The sequence below is a fragment of the Protomyctophum bolini genome, assembly GCF_963924005.1.
Source record: "Protomyctophum bolini genome assembly, chromosome: 23".
NCBI lineage: Eukaryota > Metazoa > Chordata > Actinopteri > Myctophiformes > Myctophidae > Protomyctophum > Protomyctophum bolini.
In genome coordinates this window covers 30249430-30268630 of record NC_137884.1, presented here as the reverse complement: position 1 = coordinate 30268630, position 19201 = coordinate 30249430, and the positions used below count along the sequence as shown (strand labels likewise).

At 33.5% G+C, this 19201-nt stretch overlaps 1 protein-coding gene across 1 annotated transcript in view; it reads right to left on the bottom strand.

The window, feature by feature from the left end:
• Positions 1-208: 208 nt before the first annotated feature.
• Positions 209-19201, bottom strand: part of LOC308311151 (large ribosomal subunit protein eL15-like) — a 35312-nt gene continuing 16319 nt past the window's right edge. Inside the window, exon 4 of the mRNA XM_080757712.1 lies at positions 209-642. Coding sequence (XP_080613838.1) covers positions 370-642 — 273 coding nt within the window. The 3' untranslated portion in view covers positions 209-369. The remainder of the gene's footprint in view (positions 643-19201) is intronic.

The following is a 19201-nucleotide window of genomic DNA, read 5'->3' as shown; positions in this document are numbered from 1 at the left end:
TGTGTTGTCTTTTAACTAGGAGAAACAATAGTTTTTTTCCTGCTGCTGCAGTTGGAAAGAATGACAAAGCAAGCTTGAATCTATAATCTAATTAATTGGCAGTTGCTGCTCTTCAGTGAACAGAAAATAATATGTACAGGTCTGGAGTCTCTGGACATCTAAACTAATATAACGATTAGAAATGATTACGATCAGAATAAAAATGAAACCCATTTACCACTTTTATAGCAGGGATTACTATCAGAATAAAACCCATTCAACACCTTTACTGAACAGCTAACTCTATAGGAGTGATTGATATCACAACAAAGAGCTTTAACCTTTTAACAAACACCGCGTTGCAACAACCAAAATGTACTCAAACTAAAATTAAACCAACAGCGCGCGGCGGGAGCCTCCGATGGTCATGTGGAAGCGGTGACCCTTGCCCAGGCCGCGGCTCTTCTTGCCCGCGGACGTCAGGCCGCGCATCTCGCGGTGCTTGTGCACCGCCTTGGTGATCCACTGGGTGTCGGGGTTGCGACGGATGGCCTTGTGGAACGTGTCGATCGGGATCACCTCAAAGAACTTGTAGGTGGAGTCTTCTCCCACCCAATAGGAGTTGAGCACGCGCAGGCCGCCGCAGTGACGCCCGGCACGCTCCTGTTGGAGGAGAGGAAAAGTACAGTGTGAGTTACGACCAATGAGAGGACAGGAAAAAACACAGTGTCAGTCATACCTAAATAAAAAATAAAATCTCAAGACCGATAACGTAATGAGGTTTTAGGCCGACCAGCTGAAGAACTCATGACATTTTGTGTGAGACCATTCGTGTTTCTGAGAGATGTTTCTATTCTATTGCTAGTTTTGATCACGTCAAATACTCTTTCATCTTAAAATAACTAATGACCGAAAATATAGCTGATCTACAAGCTAGATCTGCCGTTCTCGCTGCGCAGCAGCATGGAGTCACAGAAGACCTGCTGGTTTTCTCTGGAATCCAAATGAGTGAAATCAGTCGTGGCGAATGAGAACTGTAATCCATGCAAGGATGGATAAAATCTTTCAAAGCCTATCCTTTTATCAATGCCTAAGGAAGATCGGATTACAAAAACACCTCATCAGCAGCCCTCTACAACCAGCTAGTGCTGCACAATTAATCTGATTGAGATCTAGATTAATTTCTAAATGTGAGCCAGAATGGTGCAGCACTGGTTGGCTGTCCAATTCATTTAGTTATTCTTGTATGTATTAATGTAGTAGTTATGACTCCAGGAGTCACATTTTTTATGTAGTAATGTTTAGCAAATACAGTGCAGCCATGCAACCAGCACGCCCCGATACGAAGAAATACACAATGTCAATTACACTTCTATAGGAAGACAGGAATAATACTGTCAGTTACACTTCTATAGGAAGACAGGAAAAATACTGTCAGTTACACTTCTATAGGAAGACAGGAAAAATACTGTCAGTTACACTTCTATAGGAAGACAGGAAAAATACTGTCAAACACCTTGACATGAACCTTCTACAACCAGCACGCTCCTATAGAACCACAGGAATAACACAGAATGTCAGTTACTCTTGCCCACCACGGGCTCTGTGCACAACCAGCCCCACACAGACAGTCCCATGGGCTCTGTGCACAACCAGCCCCACACAGACAGTCCCATGGGCTCTGTGCACAACCAGTCCCCACAGCAACAGTCCCATGGGCTCTGTGCACAACCAGCCCCACACAGACAGTCCCATGGGCTCTGTGCACAACCAGCCCCACACAGACAGTCCCATGGGCTCTGTGGACAACCAGCCCCACACAGACAGTCCCATGGGCTCTGTGCACAACCAGTCCCCACACAGACAGTCCCATGGGCTCTGTGCACAACCAGCCCCACACAGACAGTCCCATGGGCTCTGTGCACAACCAGTCCCCACAGCAACAGTCCCCTGCACTCCAGCTTCAGAGCCATTCAAATAAAGCTATGGGAAAATGAAGCCAACGGGAAATGGAATACTTTTCATCGGTTCAATATTCATAACACATTATTAAAGCACTTCCACAAAAACTAAATCTACAAATCTAATCTCATCTGCAAAAGTAGCAAAAGCTGAAAATCTACAAGCTCACACTGTCAAAATGTGACACACTGAGCTTGTAGATCCGCTATAGAAATAGAAATTTGAAGATTAGTTTAGTGACCAGCAGCAGCGATTTGACTGAAGGTCAGCTCGTAGCCACAATGAAACCACTACCTTTTATTTCCCCAACGTTTTGACACAATACAGGTTTATATAATGTAGAATATAAGAACTATATTCTGTCGAAACGTGTGCAACAGTTTTACACCATTCTCCTACATCACAGGCTGCTGTTCCATCGTGTTATGCTGCGTTCACACAGGCAGATATAAAGCTCTGTATATTTGTAAACCAGCTCAATGTTTTGTAACTTTGCATCTTCATGTCGATGGCTTCCAATTTCCATAAAAAATTAGCCGCAGTTTTGCAACTCTAGATATTTTTTTTATAATGGATGAATCAATTTTTCACCCCTGTGTCAATCATCTAATGTGATCCTGGGCTCTACACACCCTCCGCCAACGGACTTAACTCAACAGAGAGAGAGAGACAACACTAACATAGCACTACTGAAATAATTAAACGTGTGGTAACCTGAAAGTGACACGGACGCACACACGCACGCATGTCACACAATGCCACAAACCCGTTGAATAGTACTAGAAGTACGTCTAACGCCACGCGTTGACGCAGAAACCTGTGGCCTGTAGAATGATGTTACCATAGGTGTCTCACAGGAGTTTCATAATCCTAGGGTCACCTCATTCGACAGGTGAGGCCTCGAACACAGCGTGGTGGAGCTGCATGGTCTGGGGTGTGAAGGTGACCACTGCAAAGGCGTGCCGGAGACAGATCAAACACTTCCAGACTGCGGGACGACTGTAGAGAAGAACGGACAACTTTAAGAAGCTGCTACCCCTAAAGAAATCCACTTAATATACCCACCAGTAGGATAACAGCCCCGAAGCCAAACAATGTGACTGCATTGGATAATATCTCATAAAGCTCTCTGTCTAATGGATGATTTGTACTGGTGTCTCACACAGAAAATAGCTGTTCTACAAGGTCCAGCTTGTAGATTTTATTTTTTCAGTGCGAGACACGGTGTGCAACCATCTATGAAGACCTGGAATGCATCTCTGTCACCTTAGCTTTTAACCACTTTTAACCATTATTTTTTTAAACTTAAGCTAACGAAAAATAGCAGATCTACAAGCTCGTAGATCTGCTATTGTTTTTGAAAAATCATGAAAATGTGGCGCAAGTCTTTCACAGCAAACGTTTTTAACTCAAATCTTTGCTTCTGGGGGTCCCTGACACAAACTTAGAAGACATTTTGTAGAATCTGGTCTCAGGTCTCAATGGCTTACGCCCTACCTTTGTATTGAGCGGCTTGATGGCGAGGCTGAGCAGGCAGGGCACCTTGCCACTGTTGGTGAGCTTGAAGCGGGCCTGGGCCGAGCGACCCACCAGAACATTGTTGAAGATGAAGCGGTTGTCGTCCAGGGCGTAGATACCTTCGGCGCTGCGGAACTCCTCCGAGGTCAGCAGGCTGCTACTACGACACAGACGGTGTTCCTCAAAGATAGAGCCCAGGTCTCCCCCGATCCCTGGAGAAGCAGAGAGAGAGATAATTTTTTAATTTTAAATAAAGAATGTTTTAAACATATATATTAATGTTATACTATCTGTAAACAATTGTAAGTATTGCCTTTGTTAAATGTTAAATGTTTGTCTGTGTCGGACCCCAGGAAGACTAGCTTTTGTCAAGGCAAAAGCTAATGGGGATCCTAATAAACAATAAACAATAAAATCTTAGTGTTTGCCAATTATTTGGGGGCCCACTCGCAGCCCACGTGTTGAATACGTGAGAATAACTTGACACAGCAGTATAGCACTACACACACACACACACACACACACACACACACACCTGGCACGCAGACTTCAGCCACCAGTCTGTAAGGGATGCCCCCAGGCTGGTCCTTTGGGTCCCGGTCACTGATGTCCACGGACAGACACTCGCTCCAGTCGCCCACCTGCTCCGCCCCACTGGCCAAAGAGCATTGATCACGCCTCCAGGTCTTTAGTTTACTCAAGTTAGGGAATAAGACCTGATACTTAAGACACGCAAAATACAGCCCAATAAATCATAAGTGATGAGACCTTTGTTTTTGCAAAAACAAAAACGGAAAAGATCTGTTTATAAAAATACCCGCCTGTATACAGTACGTGTGGACAAAGCCTAAATCTTTGCGTTGATTGATCGAGACAAAAAGACAGAGGATGTTCACATCGATTCAAATCAAACATTTGAATGACAATTATTTTATATATACAAAATGTTCTCATTTGAATGAGGGACACATTACAAATTATACGTAGGCTACTAATACTACAAAAACTGGTGTCAGTGATGCCATATTGATCCCCAAAACAACGTGCGCTGACCTGGAGAAGACTGACTGGATGGAAACCTTGACTGGAATGATGGCTATGGTCTCTCCTTTCTCCCCGATGCTTGGCTCAATCACCTGCAGAAGAGAACGTTTGAACACAAGCTCATACAGTAGTACAGGCATGGGATTCAACACAAATAAACGGCACTTGATGGAACCACCAACTTTTATTTCTTCCTTTATTTTTTCTGTGCCACGAGAGTGGCAGCAGAGTGTAGGTAAACCCTGCCAGGGGTTTTTGCCTCTATTTGGTCATCTTAATTTTCGGTTTCCCGGCCTGGAGACTACCATTGTAATGATCGGCTATTATTAACGTTAGCTCACGTCGTAGTTTCAGAGATACGAGGCATTGAAAATCCTACTTTGACTGGTAAAGGGGCGGGGGGACGAATACGTAGCTGGCAGATAACGTCTCATACACTGGCGTATTCAAATGTTTTGGACTGGTAATGGATATAGATTCAGAATGTAACGATGCGTGGTGACCGTGTATGCCCTTTTCTCTCCCTGATTTTGGGCGGGAACCTTTTGGTGTTTTAAGGATTCTGTTCTACTTTAGGTATTGAAAAATAGCAGATCTACAAGCTCACCGAGCACCAAGTGGTGCGCTCCGAGCTTGTAGGTCTGCTATTTTTGAAAAGTCGTGAAAATGTGGCGCAAGTCTTTGAATATATATTTCAGAGATTTGTACTAAAATATTGGCTTCTTGCCGTGAAGGGGCGTAACGGTGAAGATGGAGGCCCAGTTTGGCTGAGACGGGTCTGTTCGCTCTAAAGTGAATCTGGTGCAGAACAAAATATCCAGTCAAAAATCAGACAAATCAAATCGAACTGAGCGGTGCAGTGTGTGTGTGTGTGTGTGTGTGTGTGTGTGTGTCAAGCACTCGCCCCTGGACCAGACCAATCTGTGGGTCGTGCAGGGTCACATTTTTCATGGATCCCTTAATTTAGTTTTGTATTATTATAATTTCAAAACATTTTCAAAAAAACATTCACAAAAAGTATTTTCATGGATAAAAAAAAAAATTAAACTTTTTTTCATTAATTGAATGAATGTTTAATTTAAGCTTATTCACTTTGTGGATACAGGTGCATCATGTTATTGACTGTTCCAACTCACTTGTCTTTCTGACCACTGGCATAATGCCCAACGTCAGCTTCTTAAGTCTGCCTTTGCGGCAGATTCTGGCAATGCTTTTCAATGGGAACGAAGAGGTTAAAACCCTCTGCTCAAAGAAAAATGAAGCCTTTAAGAGTGGCAACAAAGAGGCTTTTAAATTAGCCAGGTATGACTTTTGAGCATGTTGTGAAAAAAGCTGAAGCCAAATATAATGACATGACCGTGCATATAAGTCTGCAAGACAAACTACGTGCCAACGACACCAAGGGCGTTTGGCAAGGGATGCAAATCATCACAGCGTATAAAGGCAGCCGCCGAGCTCCCTGATAGATTGAACCAATTCTATTGTAGATTCGACATGCCCAGCGATGTCCATCCCAGTGAAACAGCAGTTAGTATAGATTCTCACCTTCTGCAGGATGCAGAAGGTGATTGCCGACCCCTCCCACCCTGCCTGCTCTCTTTTCGCACCCCCTGCCCTCAGGTAAGAGACCGCTGCAGTCTCTAAAGTGCAATAACTCGCGCTTTAAAAATAGCACTTATCCCGAGGCTGTGCACCTCCTGAATGCTGACCCTCTTTTCGCTCGCACTTTACAGCGTGAAGCTGCTTTGTAATACGACAAACTGCGATGAATTTATTTATTCAACATGAATTGTAACATTTTGCATTCTACTTATTTATTGGTCCCCCTCATATGATGTTTGTACTTTTGTATCTTGTTCTACTGTCTGAATATGTGTCTTTTTGTATGTCTGTTTTAGTGCACTGAAACAAATTCCAATCAACTCTGTTGACATGGCAATAAAATATTGAATCTTGTCCCCATTGAAAAGTAGTGTCAGAATCCGGTATAAAGGCAGAATTAAAGATCGATGTGACTGCACCCTAAAGGACAAATTTTAAGCCCAAATAATATTATGTGTGTACAGCGTGACCAGAGCATAGCAAGTGTTTAAGTATGATCTTTAATGTTCTCGGGGGTCAACAAAAAAGCCATTGCTCGCCTACAAATAGTACAAAATTATGCAGCGAGACTGCTGACAAACACGAGGAGGCGTGGAACACATCACTCCAATAGAATTGATTTTAAGATTTTATTGACAACTTTGACAACTACCTACATCTCGGCCATGCTAAAGCCATACAACCCAGCGTGTACCCTCAGATCGTTGGGTAGGGGTCTCCTGACTCCCATAAAAAACAAACTCGTCACCATGGGTGACCGGCCTTCGCAGCCACCATATCTGTGGAACGCCCTACCCCAGAACCTGAGGCTCTTTTTAAATCACTGTTAAAAACCCATCTGTTGTTCTGTTCACAAAGGCTTTCCCCTAGATTTATTTTATTGTTTTTGCTATGTGGTGTTGTTTTATTTTATTGCTTCTGTGTACTGCAGTCACGATTTATTGTTGTTGTTTTGTGCCTCTAAGCTGGTGTACTGCATTTTTACGTTCCATTGTAAAGCATTTTGTAACTCTGTCTTGAACAGTGCTTCATAAATAAAGTTTATTAGTATTAATAATTGGTAAGTTGTGACCATAACTACCTTTAGGAAAGGCGATGTCCAGAGCTACAGCAATGATCTGCATGTTCTCAGTGTGCACGATCCCAAGAATGTTCTCCATATCTGACACCTGAGGCACAATATGCACACGCACACGCACACGCACACACACACACACACACACATTAATGAAATTACCTATTTGTATCTACCTTTAAGGTGGTTGGTTTTAGGCAAATTATTAGGGTTTTGGCAAATTATTTTGCAGGCAAATTATTTTGCAGGCAAATTATTTTGCAGGCAAATTATTTTGCAGGCAAATTATTTTGCAGGCAAATTATTTTGCAGGCAAATTATTTAGCAGGCAAATTATTTTGCAGGCAAATTATCTTGGCAAATTATTTTGCAGGCAAATTATTTTGCAGGCAAATTATTTTGCAGGCAAATTATTTTGCAGGCAAATTATTTTGCAGGCAAATTATTTTACAAAATACTTTTTACAAAATACTTTTTACAAAATACTTTTTACAAAATACTTTTTACAAAATACTTTTTACAAAATACTTTTTGGCAAATTATTTTGGCAAATTATTTTGGCAAATTATTTTGGCAAATTATTTTGGCAAATTATTTTGCAGGCAAATTATTTTGGGGGGCAAATTATTTTGGGGGGCAAATCATTTTGTCAAATTTTTTTGTCAAATTTGACAAAATACTTTTTACAAAATACTTTTTACAAAATACTTTTTACAAAATACTTTGTCAAATTATTTTGGGGGGCAAATCATTTTGTCAATTTTTTTTGTCAAATTTGACAAATTATTTTGCAGGCAAATTATTTAGCAGGCAAATTATTTAGCAGCCAAATTATTTTGCAGGCAAATTATTTTGCAGGCAAATTATTAGGGTTTTGGCAAATTATTTTGTTAGGCAAATTATTAGGGTTTTGGCAAATTATTTAGCAGGCAAATTATTTAGCAGGCAAATTATTTTGCAGGCAAATTATTTAGCAGGAAAATTATTTAGCAGGAAAATTATTTTGCAGGCAAATTATTTTGCAGGCAAATTATTTAGGCAAATTATTTAGCAGGCAAATTATTTATCTTGAAAAAATACTTTTTACAAAATACTTTTTACAAAATACTTTTTACAAAATACTTTTTACAAAATACTTTTTACAAAATACTTTTTACAAAATACTTTTTACAAAATACTTTTTGGCAAATTATTTTGGCAAATTATTTGGGCAAATTATTTTGGCAAATTATTTTGGGGGGCAAATTATTTTGCAGGCAAATTATTTAGCAGGCAAATTATTAGGGTTTTGGCAAATTATTTTGGCAAATTATTTTGCAGGCAAATTATTTTGCAGGCAAATTATTTTGCAGGCAAATTATTTTGGCAAATTATTTTGCAGGCAAATTATTTAGCAGGCAAATTATTTAGCAGGCAAATTATTTTGCAGGCAAATTATTTTGCAGGCAAATTATTTTGCAGGCAAATTATTTTGCAGGCAAATTATTTTGCAGGCAAATTATTTTGCAGGCAAATTATTATGCAGGCAAATTATTTTGCAGGCAAATTATTTTGCAGGCAAATTATTTAGGCAAATTATTTAGCAGGCAAATTATTATTTTGGCAAATTATTTTGGCAAATTATTTTGGCAAATTATTTTGGGGGGCAAATTATTTAGCAGGCAAATTATTTTGCAGGCAAATTATTTTGCAGGCAAATTATTTTGCAGGCAAATTATTTTGCAGGCAAATTATTTTGCAGGCAAATTATTTTGCAGGCAAATTATTTTGGGGGGCAAATTATTTTGGGGGGCAAATCATTTTGTCAATTTTTTTTGTCAAATTTGACAAAATACTTTTTACAAAATACTTTTTACAAAATACTTTTTACAAAATACTTTTTACAAAATACTTTTTGGCAAATTATTTTGGCAAATTATTTTGGCAAATTATTTTGGCAAATTATTTGGGCAAATTATCTTGGCAAATTATCTTGGCAAATTATTTTGCAGGCAAATTATTTTGCAGGCAAATTATTTTGCAGGCAAATTATTTTGCAGGCAAATTATTAGGGTTTTGGCAAATTATTTTGTTAGGCAAATTATTAGGGTTTTGGCAAATTATTTAGCAGGCAAATTATTTAGCAGGAAAATTATTTTGCAGGCAAATTATTTTGCAGGCAAATTATTTTGGCAAATTATTTGGGCAAATTATTTGGGCAAATCATTTTGTCAATTTTTTTTGTCAAATTTGACAAAATACTTTTTACAAAATACTTTTTACAAAATACTTTTTACAAAATACTTTTTACAAAATACTTTTTACAAAATACTTTTTGGCAAATTATTTTGGCAAATTATTTTGGCAAATTATTTGGGCAAATTATTTTGGCAAATTATTTTGCAGGCAAATTATTTTGCAGGCAAATTATTTTGCAGGCAAATTATTTTGGGGGGCAAATCATTTTGTCAATTTTTTTGTCAAATTTGACAAAATACTTTTTACAAAATACTTTTTACAAAATACTTTTTACAAAATACTTTTTACAAAATACTTTTTACAAAATACTTTTTACAAAATACTTTTTACAAAATACTTGCAGGCAAATTATTTTGCAGGCAAATTATTTAGGCAAATTATTTAGGCAAATTATTTTGCAGGCAAATTATTTTGCAGGCAAATTATTTTGCAGGCAAATTATTTTGCAGGCAAATTATTTTGCAGGCAAATTATTTTGCAGGCAAATTATTTTACAAAATACTTTTTACAAAATACTTTTTACAAAATACTTTTTACAAAATACTTTTTACAAAATACTTTTTGGCAATTATTTTGGGGGGCAAATTATTTTGCAGGCAAATTATTTTGGCAAATTATTTTGCAGGCAAATTATTTTTTTAGGCAAATTATTAGGGTTTTGGCAAATTATTTTGCAGGCAAATTATTTTGCAGGCAAATTATTTTGCAGGAAAATTATTTTGGCAAATTATTTTGCAGGCAAATTATTTTGCAGGCAAATTATTTTGCAGGCAAATTATTTTGCAGGCAAATTATTTTGCAGGCAAATTATTTTGCAGGCAAATTATTTTACAAAATACTTTTTACAAAATACTTTTTACAAAATACTTTTTACAAAATACTTTTTACAAAATACTTTTTACAAATTACTTTTTGGCAAATTATTTTGGCAAATTATTTTGGCAAATTATTTGGGCAAATTATTTTGGCAAATTATTTTGGCAAATTATTTTGGGGGGCAAATTATTTTGCAGGCAAATTATTTTGCAGGCAAATTATTTTGCAGGCAAATTATTAGGGTTTTGGCAAATTATTTTGGCAAATTATTTTGGCAAATTATTTTGCAGGCAAATTATTTTGCAGGCAAATTATTTAGCAGGCAAATTATTTTGCAGGCAAATTATTAGGGTTTTGGCAAATTATTTTGTTAGGCAAATTATTAGGGTTTTGGCAAATTATTTAGCAGGCAAATTATTTAGCAGGAAAATTATTTTGCAGGCAAATTATTTTGCAGGCAAATTATTTTGCAGGCAAATTATTTTGCAGGCAAATTATTTTACAAAATACTTTTTACAAAATACTTTTTACAAAATACTTTTTACAAAATACTTTTTACAAAATACTTTTTACAAAATACTTTTTGGCAATTATTTTGGGGGGCAAATTATTTTGCAGGCAAATTATTTTGGCAAATTATTTTGCAGGCAAATTATTTTTTTAGGCAAATTATTAGGGTTTTGGCAAATTATTTTGCAGGCAAATTATTTTGCAGGCAAATTATTTTGCAGGCAAATTATTTTGCAGGCAAATTATTTTGCAGGCAAATTATTTTGCAGGCAAATTATTTTACAAAATACTTTTTACAAAATACTTTTTACAAAATACTTTTTACAAAATACTTTTTACAAAATACTTTTTACAAAATACTTTTTACAAAATACTTTTTACAAAATACTTTTTGGCAAATTATTTTGGCAAATTATTTGGGCAAATTATTTTGGGGGGCAAATTATTTTGGGGGGCAAATTATTTTGCAGGCAAATTATTTTGCAGGCAAATTATTTTGCAGGCAAATTATTAGGGTTTTGGCAAATTATTTTGGCAAATTATTTTGGCAAATTATTTTGCAGGAAAAATTATTTTGCAGGCAAATTATTTAGCAGGCAAATTATTTTGCAGGCAAATTATTTTGCAGGCAAATTATTTTGCAGGCAAATTATTAGGGTTTTGGCAAATTATTTTGGCAAATTATTTTGCAGGCAAATTATTTAGCAGGCAATTTATTTTGCAGGCAAATTATTTTGCAGGCAAATTATTTTGCAGGCAAATTATTTTGCAGGCAAATTATTTTGCAGGCAAATTATTTAGCAGGCAATTTTTTTTGCAGGCAAATTTTTTTGCAGGCAAATTTTTTTGCAGGCAAATTATTTTGCAGGCAAATTATTTTGCAGGCAAATTATCTTGGCAAATTATTTTGCAGGCAAATTATTTAGCAGGCAAATTATTTTGCAGGCAAATTATCTTGGCAAATTGTTGAGCAAGAGGGAAAAGTGCCACAGACAACCAGAGGAGAACACCCCTAACAGTTCTTCTGACCCAGGCAAATTATTTTGCAGGCAAATTATTTTGCAGGCAAATTATTTTGCAGGCAAATTATTTTGCAGGCAAATTATTTTGCAGGCAAATTATTTAGGCAAATTATTTAGGCAAATTATTTTGCAGGCAAATTATTTTGCAGGCAAATTATTTTGCAGGCAAATTATTAGGGTTTTGGCAAATTATTTTGGCAAATTATTTTGCAGGCAAATTATTTTGCAGGCAAATTATTTTGCAGGCAAATTATTTAGGCAAATTATTTTGCAGGCAAATTATTAGGGTTTTGGCAAATTATTTTGTTAGGCAAATTATTAGGGTTTTGGCAAATTATTTAGCAGGCAAATTATTTAGCAGGAAAATTATTTTGCAGGAAAATTATTTTGCAGGCAAATTATTTTGCAGGCAAATTATTTTGCAGGCAAATTATTTTGCAGGCAAATTATTTTACAAAATACTTTTTACAAAATACTTTTTACAAAATACTTTTTACAAAATACTTTTTACAAAATACTTTTTGGCAATTATTTTGGGGGGCAAATTATTTTGCAGGCAAATTATTTTGGCAAATTATTTTGCAGGCAAATTATTTTTTTAGGCAAATTATTAGGGTTTTGGCAAATTATTTTGCAGGCAAATTATTTTGCAGGCAAATTATTTTGCAGGCAAATTATTTTGCAGGCAAATTATTTTGGCAAATTATTTTGCAGGCAAATTATTTTGCAGGCAAATTATTTTGCAGGCAAATTATTAGGGTTTTGGCAAATTATTTTGGCAAATTATTTTGGCAAATTATTTTGCAGGCAAATTATTTTGCAGGCAAATTATTTAGCAGGCAAATTATTTTGCAGGCAAATTATTTTGCAGGCAAATTATTAGGGTTTTGGCAAATTATTTTGGCAAATTATTTTGCAGGCAAATTATTTAGCAGGCAATTTATTTTGCAGGCAAATTATTTTGCAGGCAAATTATTTTGCAGGCAAATTATTTTGCAGGCAAATTATTTTGCAGGCAAATTATTTTGCAGGCAAATTATTAGGGTTTTGGCAAATTATTTTGTTAGGCAAATTATTAGGGTTTTGGCAAATTATTTAGCAGGCAAATTATTTAGCAGGAAAATTATTTTGCAGGCAAATTATTTTGCAGGCAAATTATTTTGCAGGCAAATTATTTTGCAGGCAAATTATTTTACAAAATACTTTTTACAAAATACTTTTTACAAAATACTTTTTACAAAATACTTTTTACAAAATACTTTTTACAAAATACTTTTTGGCAATTATTTTGGGGGGCAAATTATTTTGCAGGCAAATTATTTTGGCAAATTATTTTGCAGGCAAATTATTTTTTTAGGCAAATTATTAGGGTTTTGGCAAATTATTTTGCAGGCAAATTATTTTGCAGGCAAATTATTTAGCAGGCAAATTATTTTGCAGGCAAATTATTTTGCAGGCAAATTATTTAGCAGGCAAATTATTTTGCAGGCAAATTATTTTACAAAATACTTTTTACAAAATACTTTTTACAAAATACTTTTTACAAAATACTTTTTACAAAATACTTTTTGGCAATTATTTTGGGGGGCAAATTATTTTGCAGGCAAATTATTTTGCAGGCAAATTATTTTGCAGGCAAATTATTTTGCAGGCAAATTATTTTGCAGGCAAATTATTTTACAAAATACTTTTTACAAAATACTTTTTACAAAATACTTTTTACAAAATACTTTTTACAAAATACTTTTTACAAAATACTTTTTGGCAAATTATTTGGGCAAATTATTTTGGCAAATTATTTTGGGGGGCAAATTATTTTGGGGGGCAAATTATTTTGCAGGCAAATTATTTTGCAGGCAAATTATTTTGCAGGCAAATTATTAGGGTTTTGGCAAATTATTTTGGCAAATTATTTTGGCAAATTATTTTGCAGGAAAAATTATTTTGCAGGCAAATTATTTAGCAGGCAAATTATTTTGCAGGCAAATTATTTTGCAGGCAAATTATTTTGCAGGCAAATTATTAGGGTTTTGGCAAATTATTTTGGCAAATTATTTTGCAGGCAAATTATTTAGCAGGCAATTTATTTTGCAGGCAAATTATTTTGCAGGCAAATTATTTTGCAGGCAAATTATTTTGCAGGCAAATTATTTTGCAGGCAAATTATTTTGCAGGCAAATTATTTTGCAGGCAAATTTTTTTGCAGGCAAATTTTTTTGCAGGCAAATTTTTTTGCAGGCAAATTATCTTGGCAAATTATTTTGCAGGCAAATTATTTAGCAGGCAAATTATTTTGCAGGCAAATTATCTTGGCAAATTGTTGAGCAAGAGGGAAAAGTGCCACAGACAACCAGAGGAGAACACCCCTAACAGTTCTTCTGACCCAGGCAAATTATTTTGCAGGCAAATTATTTTGCAGGCAAATTATTTTGCAGGCAAATTATTTTGCAGGCAAATTATTTTGCAGGCAAATTATTATGCAGGCAAATTATTTTGCAGGCAAATTATTTTGCAGGCAAATTATCTTGGCAAATTATTTTGCAGGCAAATAATTTTGCAGGCAAATTATTTTGCAGGCAAATTATTTTGGGGGGCAAATTATTTTGGGGGGCAAATCATTTTGTCAATTTTTTTTGTCAAATTTGACAAAATACTTTTTACAAAATACTTTTTACAAAATACTTTTTACAAAATACTTTTTACAAAATACTTTTTACAAAATACTTTTTACAAAATACTTTTTGGCAAATTATTTTGGCAAATTATTTTGGCAAATTATTTTGGCAAATTATTTGGGCAAATTATCTTGGCAAATTATCTTGGCAAATTATTTTGCAGGCAAATTATTTTGCAGGCAAATTATTTAGCAGGCAATTTATTTTGCAGGCAAATTATTTTGCAGGCAAATTATTTTGCAGGCAAATTATTTTGCAGGCAAATTATTTTGCAGGCAAATTATTTAGGCAAATTATTTTGCAGGCAAATTATTTTGCAGGCAAATTATTTTTTTAGGCAAATTATTAGGGTTTTGGCAAATTATTTTGGCAAATTATTTTGCAGGCAAATTATTTTGGCAAATTATTTTGGCAAATTATTTTGCAGGCAAATTATTTAGCAGGCAAATTATTTTGCAGGCAAATTATTTAGCAGGCAAATTATTAGGGTTTTGGCAAATTATTTTGTTAGGCAAATTATTTTGCAGGCAAATTATTTAGCAGGCAAATTATTTAGGCAAATTATTTTGCAGGCAAATTATTTTGCAGGCAAATTATCTTGGCAAATTATTTTGCAGGCAAATTATTTAGCAGTCAAATTATTTTGCAGGCAAATTATCTTGGCAAATTATTTTGCAGGCAAATTATTTTGCAGGCAAATTATCTTGGCAAATTATTTTTTGTATTTTACAAAATACTTTTTACAAAATACTTTTTACAAAATACTTTTTACAAAATACTTTTTACAAAATACTTTTTACAAAATACTTTTTACAAAATACTTTTTACAAAATACTTTTTGGCAAATTATTTTGGCAAATTATTTTGGCAAATTATTTTGGGGGGCAAATTATTTTGCAGGCAAATTATTTTGCAGGCAAATTATTTTGCAGGCAAATTATTAGGGTTTTGGCAAATTATTTTGGCAAATTATTTTGGCAAATTATTTTGCAGGCAAATTATTTTGCAGGCAAATTATTTAGCAGGCAAATTATTTTGCAGGCAAATTATTTTGCAGGCAAATTATTAGGGTTTTGGCAAATTATTTTGGCAAATATTTTGGGGGGCAAATTATTTTGCAGGCAAATTATTTTGGCAAATTATTTTGCAGGCAAATTATTTTTTTAGGCAAATTATTAGGGTTTTGGCAAATTATTTTGCAGGCAAATTATTTTGCAGGCAAATTATTTTGCAGGCAAATTATTTTGCAGGCAAATTATTTTGCAGGCAAATTATTTAGCAGGCAAATTATTTTGCAGGCAAATTATTTTACAAAATACTTTTTACAAAATACTTTTTACAAAATACTTTTTACAAAATACTTTTTACAAAATACTTTTTGGCAAATTATTTTGGCAAATTATTTTGGCAAATTATTTTGGCAAATTATTTTGGCAAATTATTTTGGCAAATTATTTTGGGGGGCAAATTATTTTGCAGGCAAATTATTTTGCAGGCAAATTATTAGGGTTTTGGCAAATTATTTTGGCAAATTATTTTGGCAAATTATTTTGGCAAATTATTTTGCAGGCAAATTATTTAGCAGGCAATTTATTTTGCAGGCAAATTATTTTGCAGGCAAATTATTTTGCAGGCAAATTATTTTGCAGGCAAATTATTTTGCAGGCAAATTATTTAGGCAAATTATTTTGCAGGCAAATTATTTTGCAGGCAAATTATTTTTTTAGGCAAATTATTAGGGTTTTGGCAAATTATTTTGGCAAATTATTTTGCAGGCAAATTATTTTGGCAAATTATTTTGGCAAATTATTTTGCAGGCAAATTATTTAGCAGGCAAATTATTTTGCAGGCAAATTATTTAGCAGGCAAATTATTAGGGTTTTGGCAAATTATTTTGTTAGGCAAATTATTTTGCAGGCAAATTATTTAGCAGGCAAATTATTTAGGCAAATTATTTTGCAGGCAAATTATTTTGCAGGCAAATTATCTTGGCAAATTATTTTGCAGGCAAATTATTTAGCAGTCAAATTATTTTGCAGGCAAATTATCTTGGCAAATTATTTTGCAGGCAAATTATTTTGCAGGCAAATTATCTTGGCAAATTATTTTTTGTATTTTACAAAATACTTTTTACAAAATACTTTTTACAAAATACTTTTTACAAAATACTTTTTACAAAATACTTTTTACAAAATACTTTTTGGCAAATTATTTTGGCAAATTATTTTGGCAAATTATTTTGGGGGGCAAATTATTTTGCAGGCAAATTATTTTGCAGGCAAATTATTTTGCAGGCAAATTATTAGGGTTTTGGCAAATTATTTTGGCAAATTATTTTGGCAAATTATTTTGCAGGCAAATTATTTTGCAGGCAAATTATTTAGCAGGCAAATTATTTTGCAGGCAAATTATTTTGCAGGCAAATTATTAGGGTTTTGGCAAATTATTTTGGCAAATTATTTTGGCAAATTATTTTGCAGGCAAATTATTTAGCAGGCAATTTATTTTGCAGGCAAATTATTTTGCAGGCAAATTATTTTGCAGGCAAATTATTTTGCAGGCAAATTATTTAGGCAAATTATTTTGCAGGCAAATTATTTTGCAGGCAAATTATTTTTTTTGGCAAATTATTAGGGTTTTGGCAAATTATTTTGGCAAATTATTTTGCAGGCAAATTCTTTTGGCAAATTATTTTGGCAAATTATTTTGCAGGCAAATTATTTAGCAGGCAAATTATTTTGCAGGCAAATTATTTAGCAGGCAAATTATTAGGGTTTTGGCAAATTATTTTGTTAGGCAAATTATTTTGCAGGCAAATTATTTTGCAGGCAAATTATTTAGGCAAATTATTTTGCAGGCAAATTATTTTGCAGGCAAATTATCTTGGCAAATTATTTTGCAGGCAAATTATTTAGCAGTCAAATTATTTTGCAGGCAAATTATCTTGGCAAATTATTTTGCAGGCAAATTATTTTGCAGGCAAATTATCTTGGCAAATTATTTTGCAGGCTAATTATTTTGCAGGCAAATTATTTTGCAGGCAAATTATTTTGCAGGCAATTTTTTTTGCAGGCAAATTATTTTGCAGGCAAATTATTTAGCAGGCAATTTTTTTTGCAGGCAAATTTTTTTGCAGGCAAATTATTTTGCAGGCAAATTATCTTGGCAAATTATTTTGCAGGCAAATTATTTTGCAGGCAAATTATCTTGGCAAATTATTTTGCAGGCAAATTATTTTGCAGGCAAATTATCTTGGCAAATTATTTTGCAGGCAAATTATTTTGGCAAATTATTTTGCAGGCAAATTATTTTGCAGGCAAATTATTTTGCAGGCAAATTATTTTACAAAATACTTTTTACAAAATACTTTTTACAAATTACTTTTTACAAAATACTTTTTACGGTAATTATTACAGGCAAATTATTTTGCAGGCAAATTATTTTGCAGGCAAATTATTTTGCAGGCAAATTATTTAGGCAAATTATTTTTTAGGCAAATTTTTAGGGTTTTGGCAAATTATTTTGCAGGCAAATTATTTTGCAGGCAAATTATTTTGCAGGCAAATTATTTTGCAGGCAAATTATTTTGCAGGCAAATTATTTTGCAGGCAAATTATCTTGGCAAATTATTTTGCAGGCAAATTATTTTGCAGGCAAATTATTTAGCAGGCAAATTATTTTGCAGGCAAATTATTTTGCAGGCAAATTATTTTGGGGGGCAAATTATTTTGGGGGGCAAATCATTTTGTCAATTTTTTTTGTCAAATTTGACAAAATACTTTTTACAAAATACTTTTTACAAAATACTTTTTACAAAATACTTTTTACAAAATACTTTTTACAAAATACTTTACAAAATACTTTTTACAAAATACTTTTTACAAAATACTTTTTACAAAATACTTTTTACAAAATACTTGCAGGCAAATTATCTTGGCAAATTATTTTGCAGGCAAATTATTTTGCAGGCAAATTATTTAGGCAAATTATTTAGGCAAATTATTTTGCAGGCAAATTATTTTGCAGGCAAATTATTTTGCAGGCAAATTATTTTGCAGGCAAATTATTAGGGTTTTGGCAAATTATTTTGGCAAATTATTTTGCAGGCAAATTATTTTGCAGGCAAATTATTTTGCAGGCAAATTATTTTGGGGGGCAAATTATTTTGGGGGGCAAATCATTTTGTCAATTTTTTTTGTCAAATTTGACAAAATACTTTTTACAAAATACTTTTTACAAAATACTTTTTACAAAATACTTTTTACAAAATACTTTTTACAAAATACTTTTTACAAAATACTTTTTACAAAATACTTTTTGGCAAATTATTTTGGCAAATTATTTTGGCAAATTATTTTGGCAAATTATTTGGGCAAATTATTTGGGCAAATCATTTTGTCAATTTTTTTTGTCAAATTTGACAAAATACTTTTTACAAAATACTTTTTACAAAATACTTTTTACAAAATACTTTTTACAAAATACTTTTTACAAAATACTTTTTACAAAATACTTTTTACAAAATACTTTTTGGCAAATTATTTGGGCAAATTATTTGGGCAAATTATTTTGCAGGCAAATTATTTTGCAGGCAAAATTATTTTGCAGGCAAATTATTTTGCAGGCAAATTATTTTGGGGGGCAAATCATTTTGTCAATTGTTTTGTCAAATTTGACAAAATACTTTTTACAAAATACTTTTTACAAAATACTTTTTACAAAATACTTTTTACAAAATACTTTTTACAAAATACTTTTTA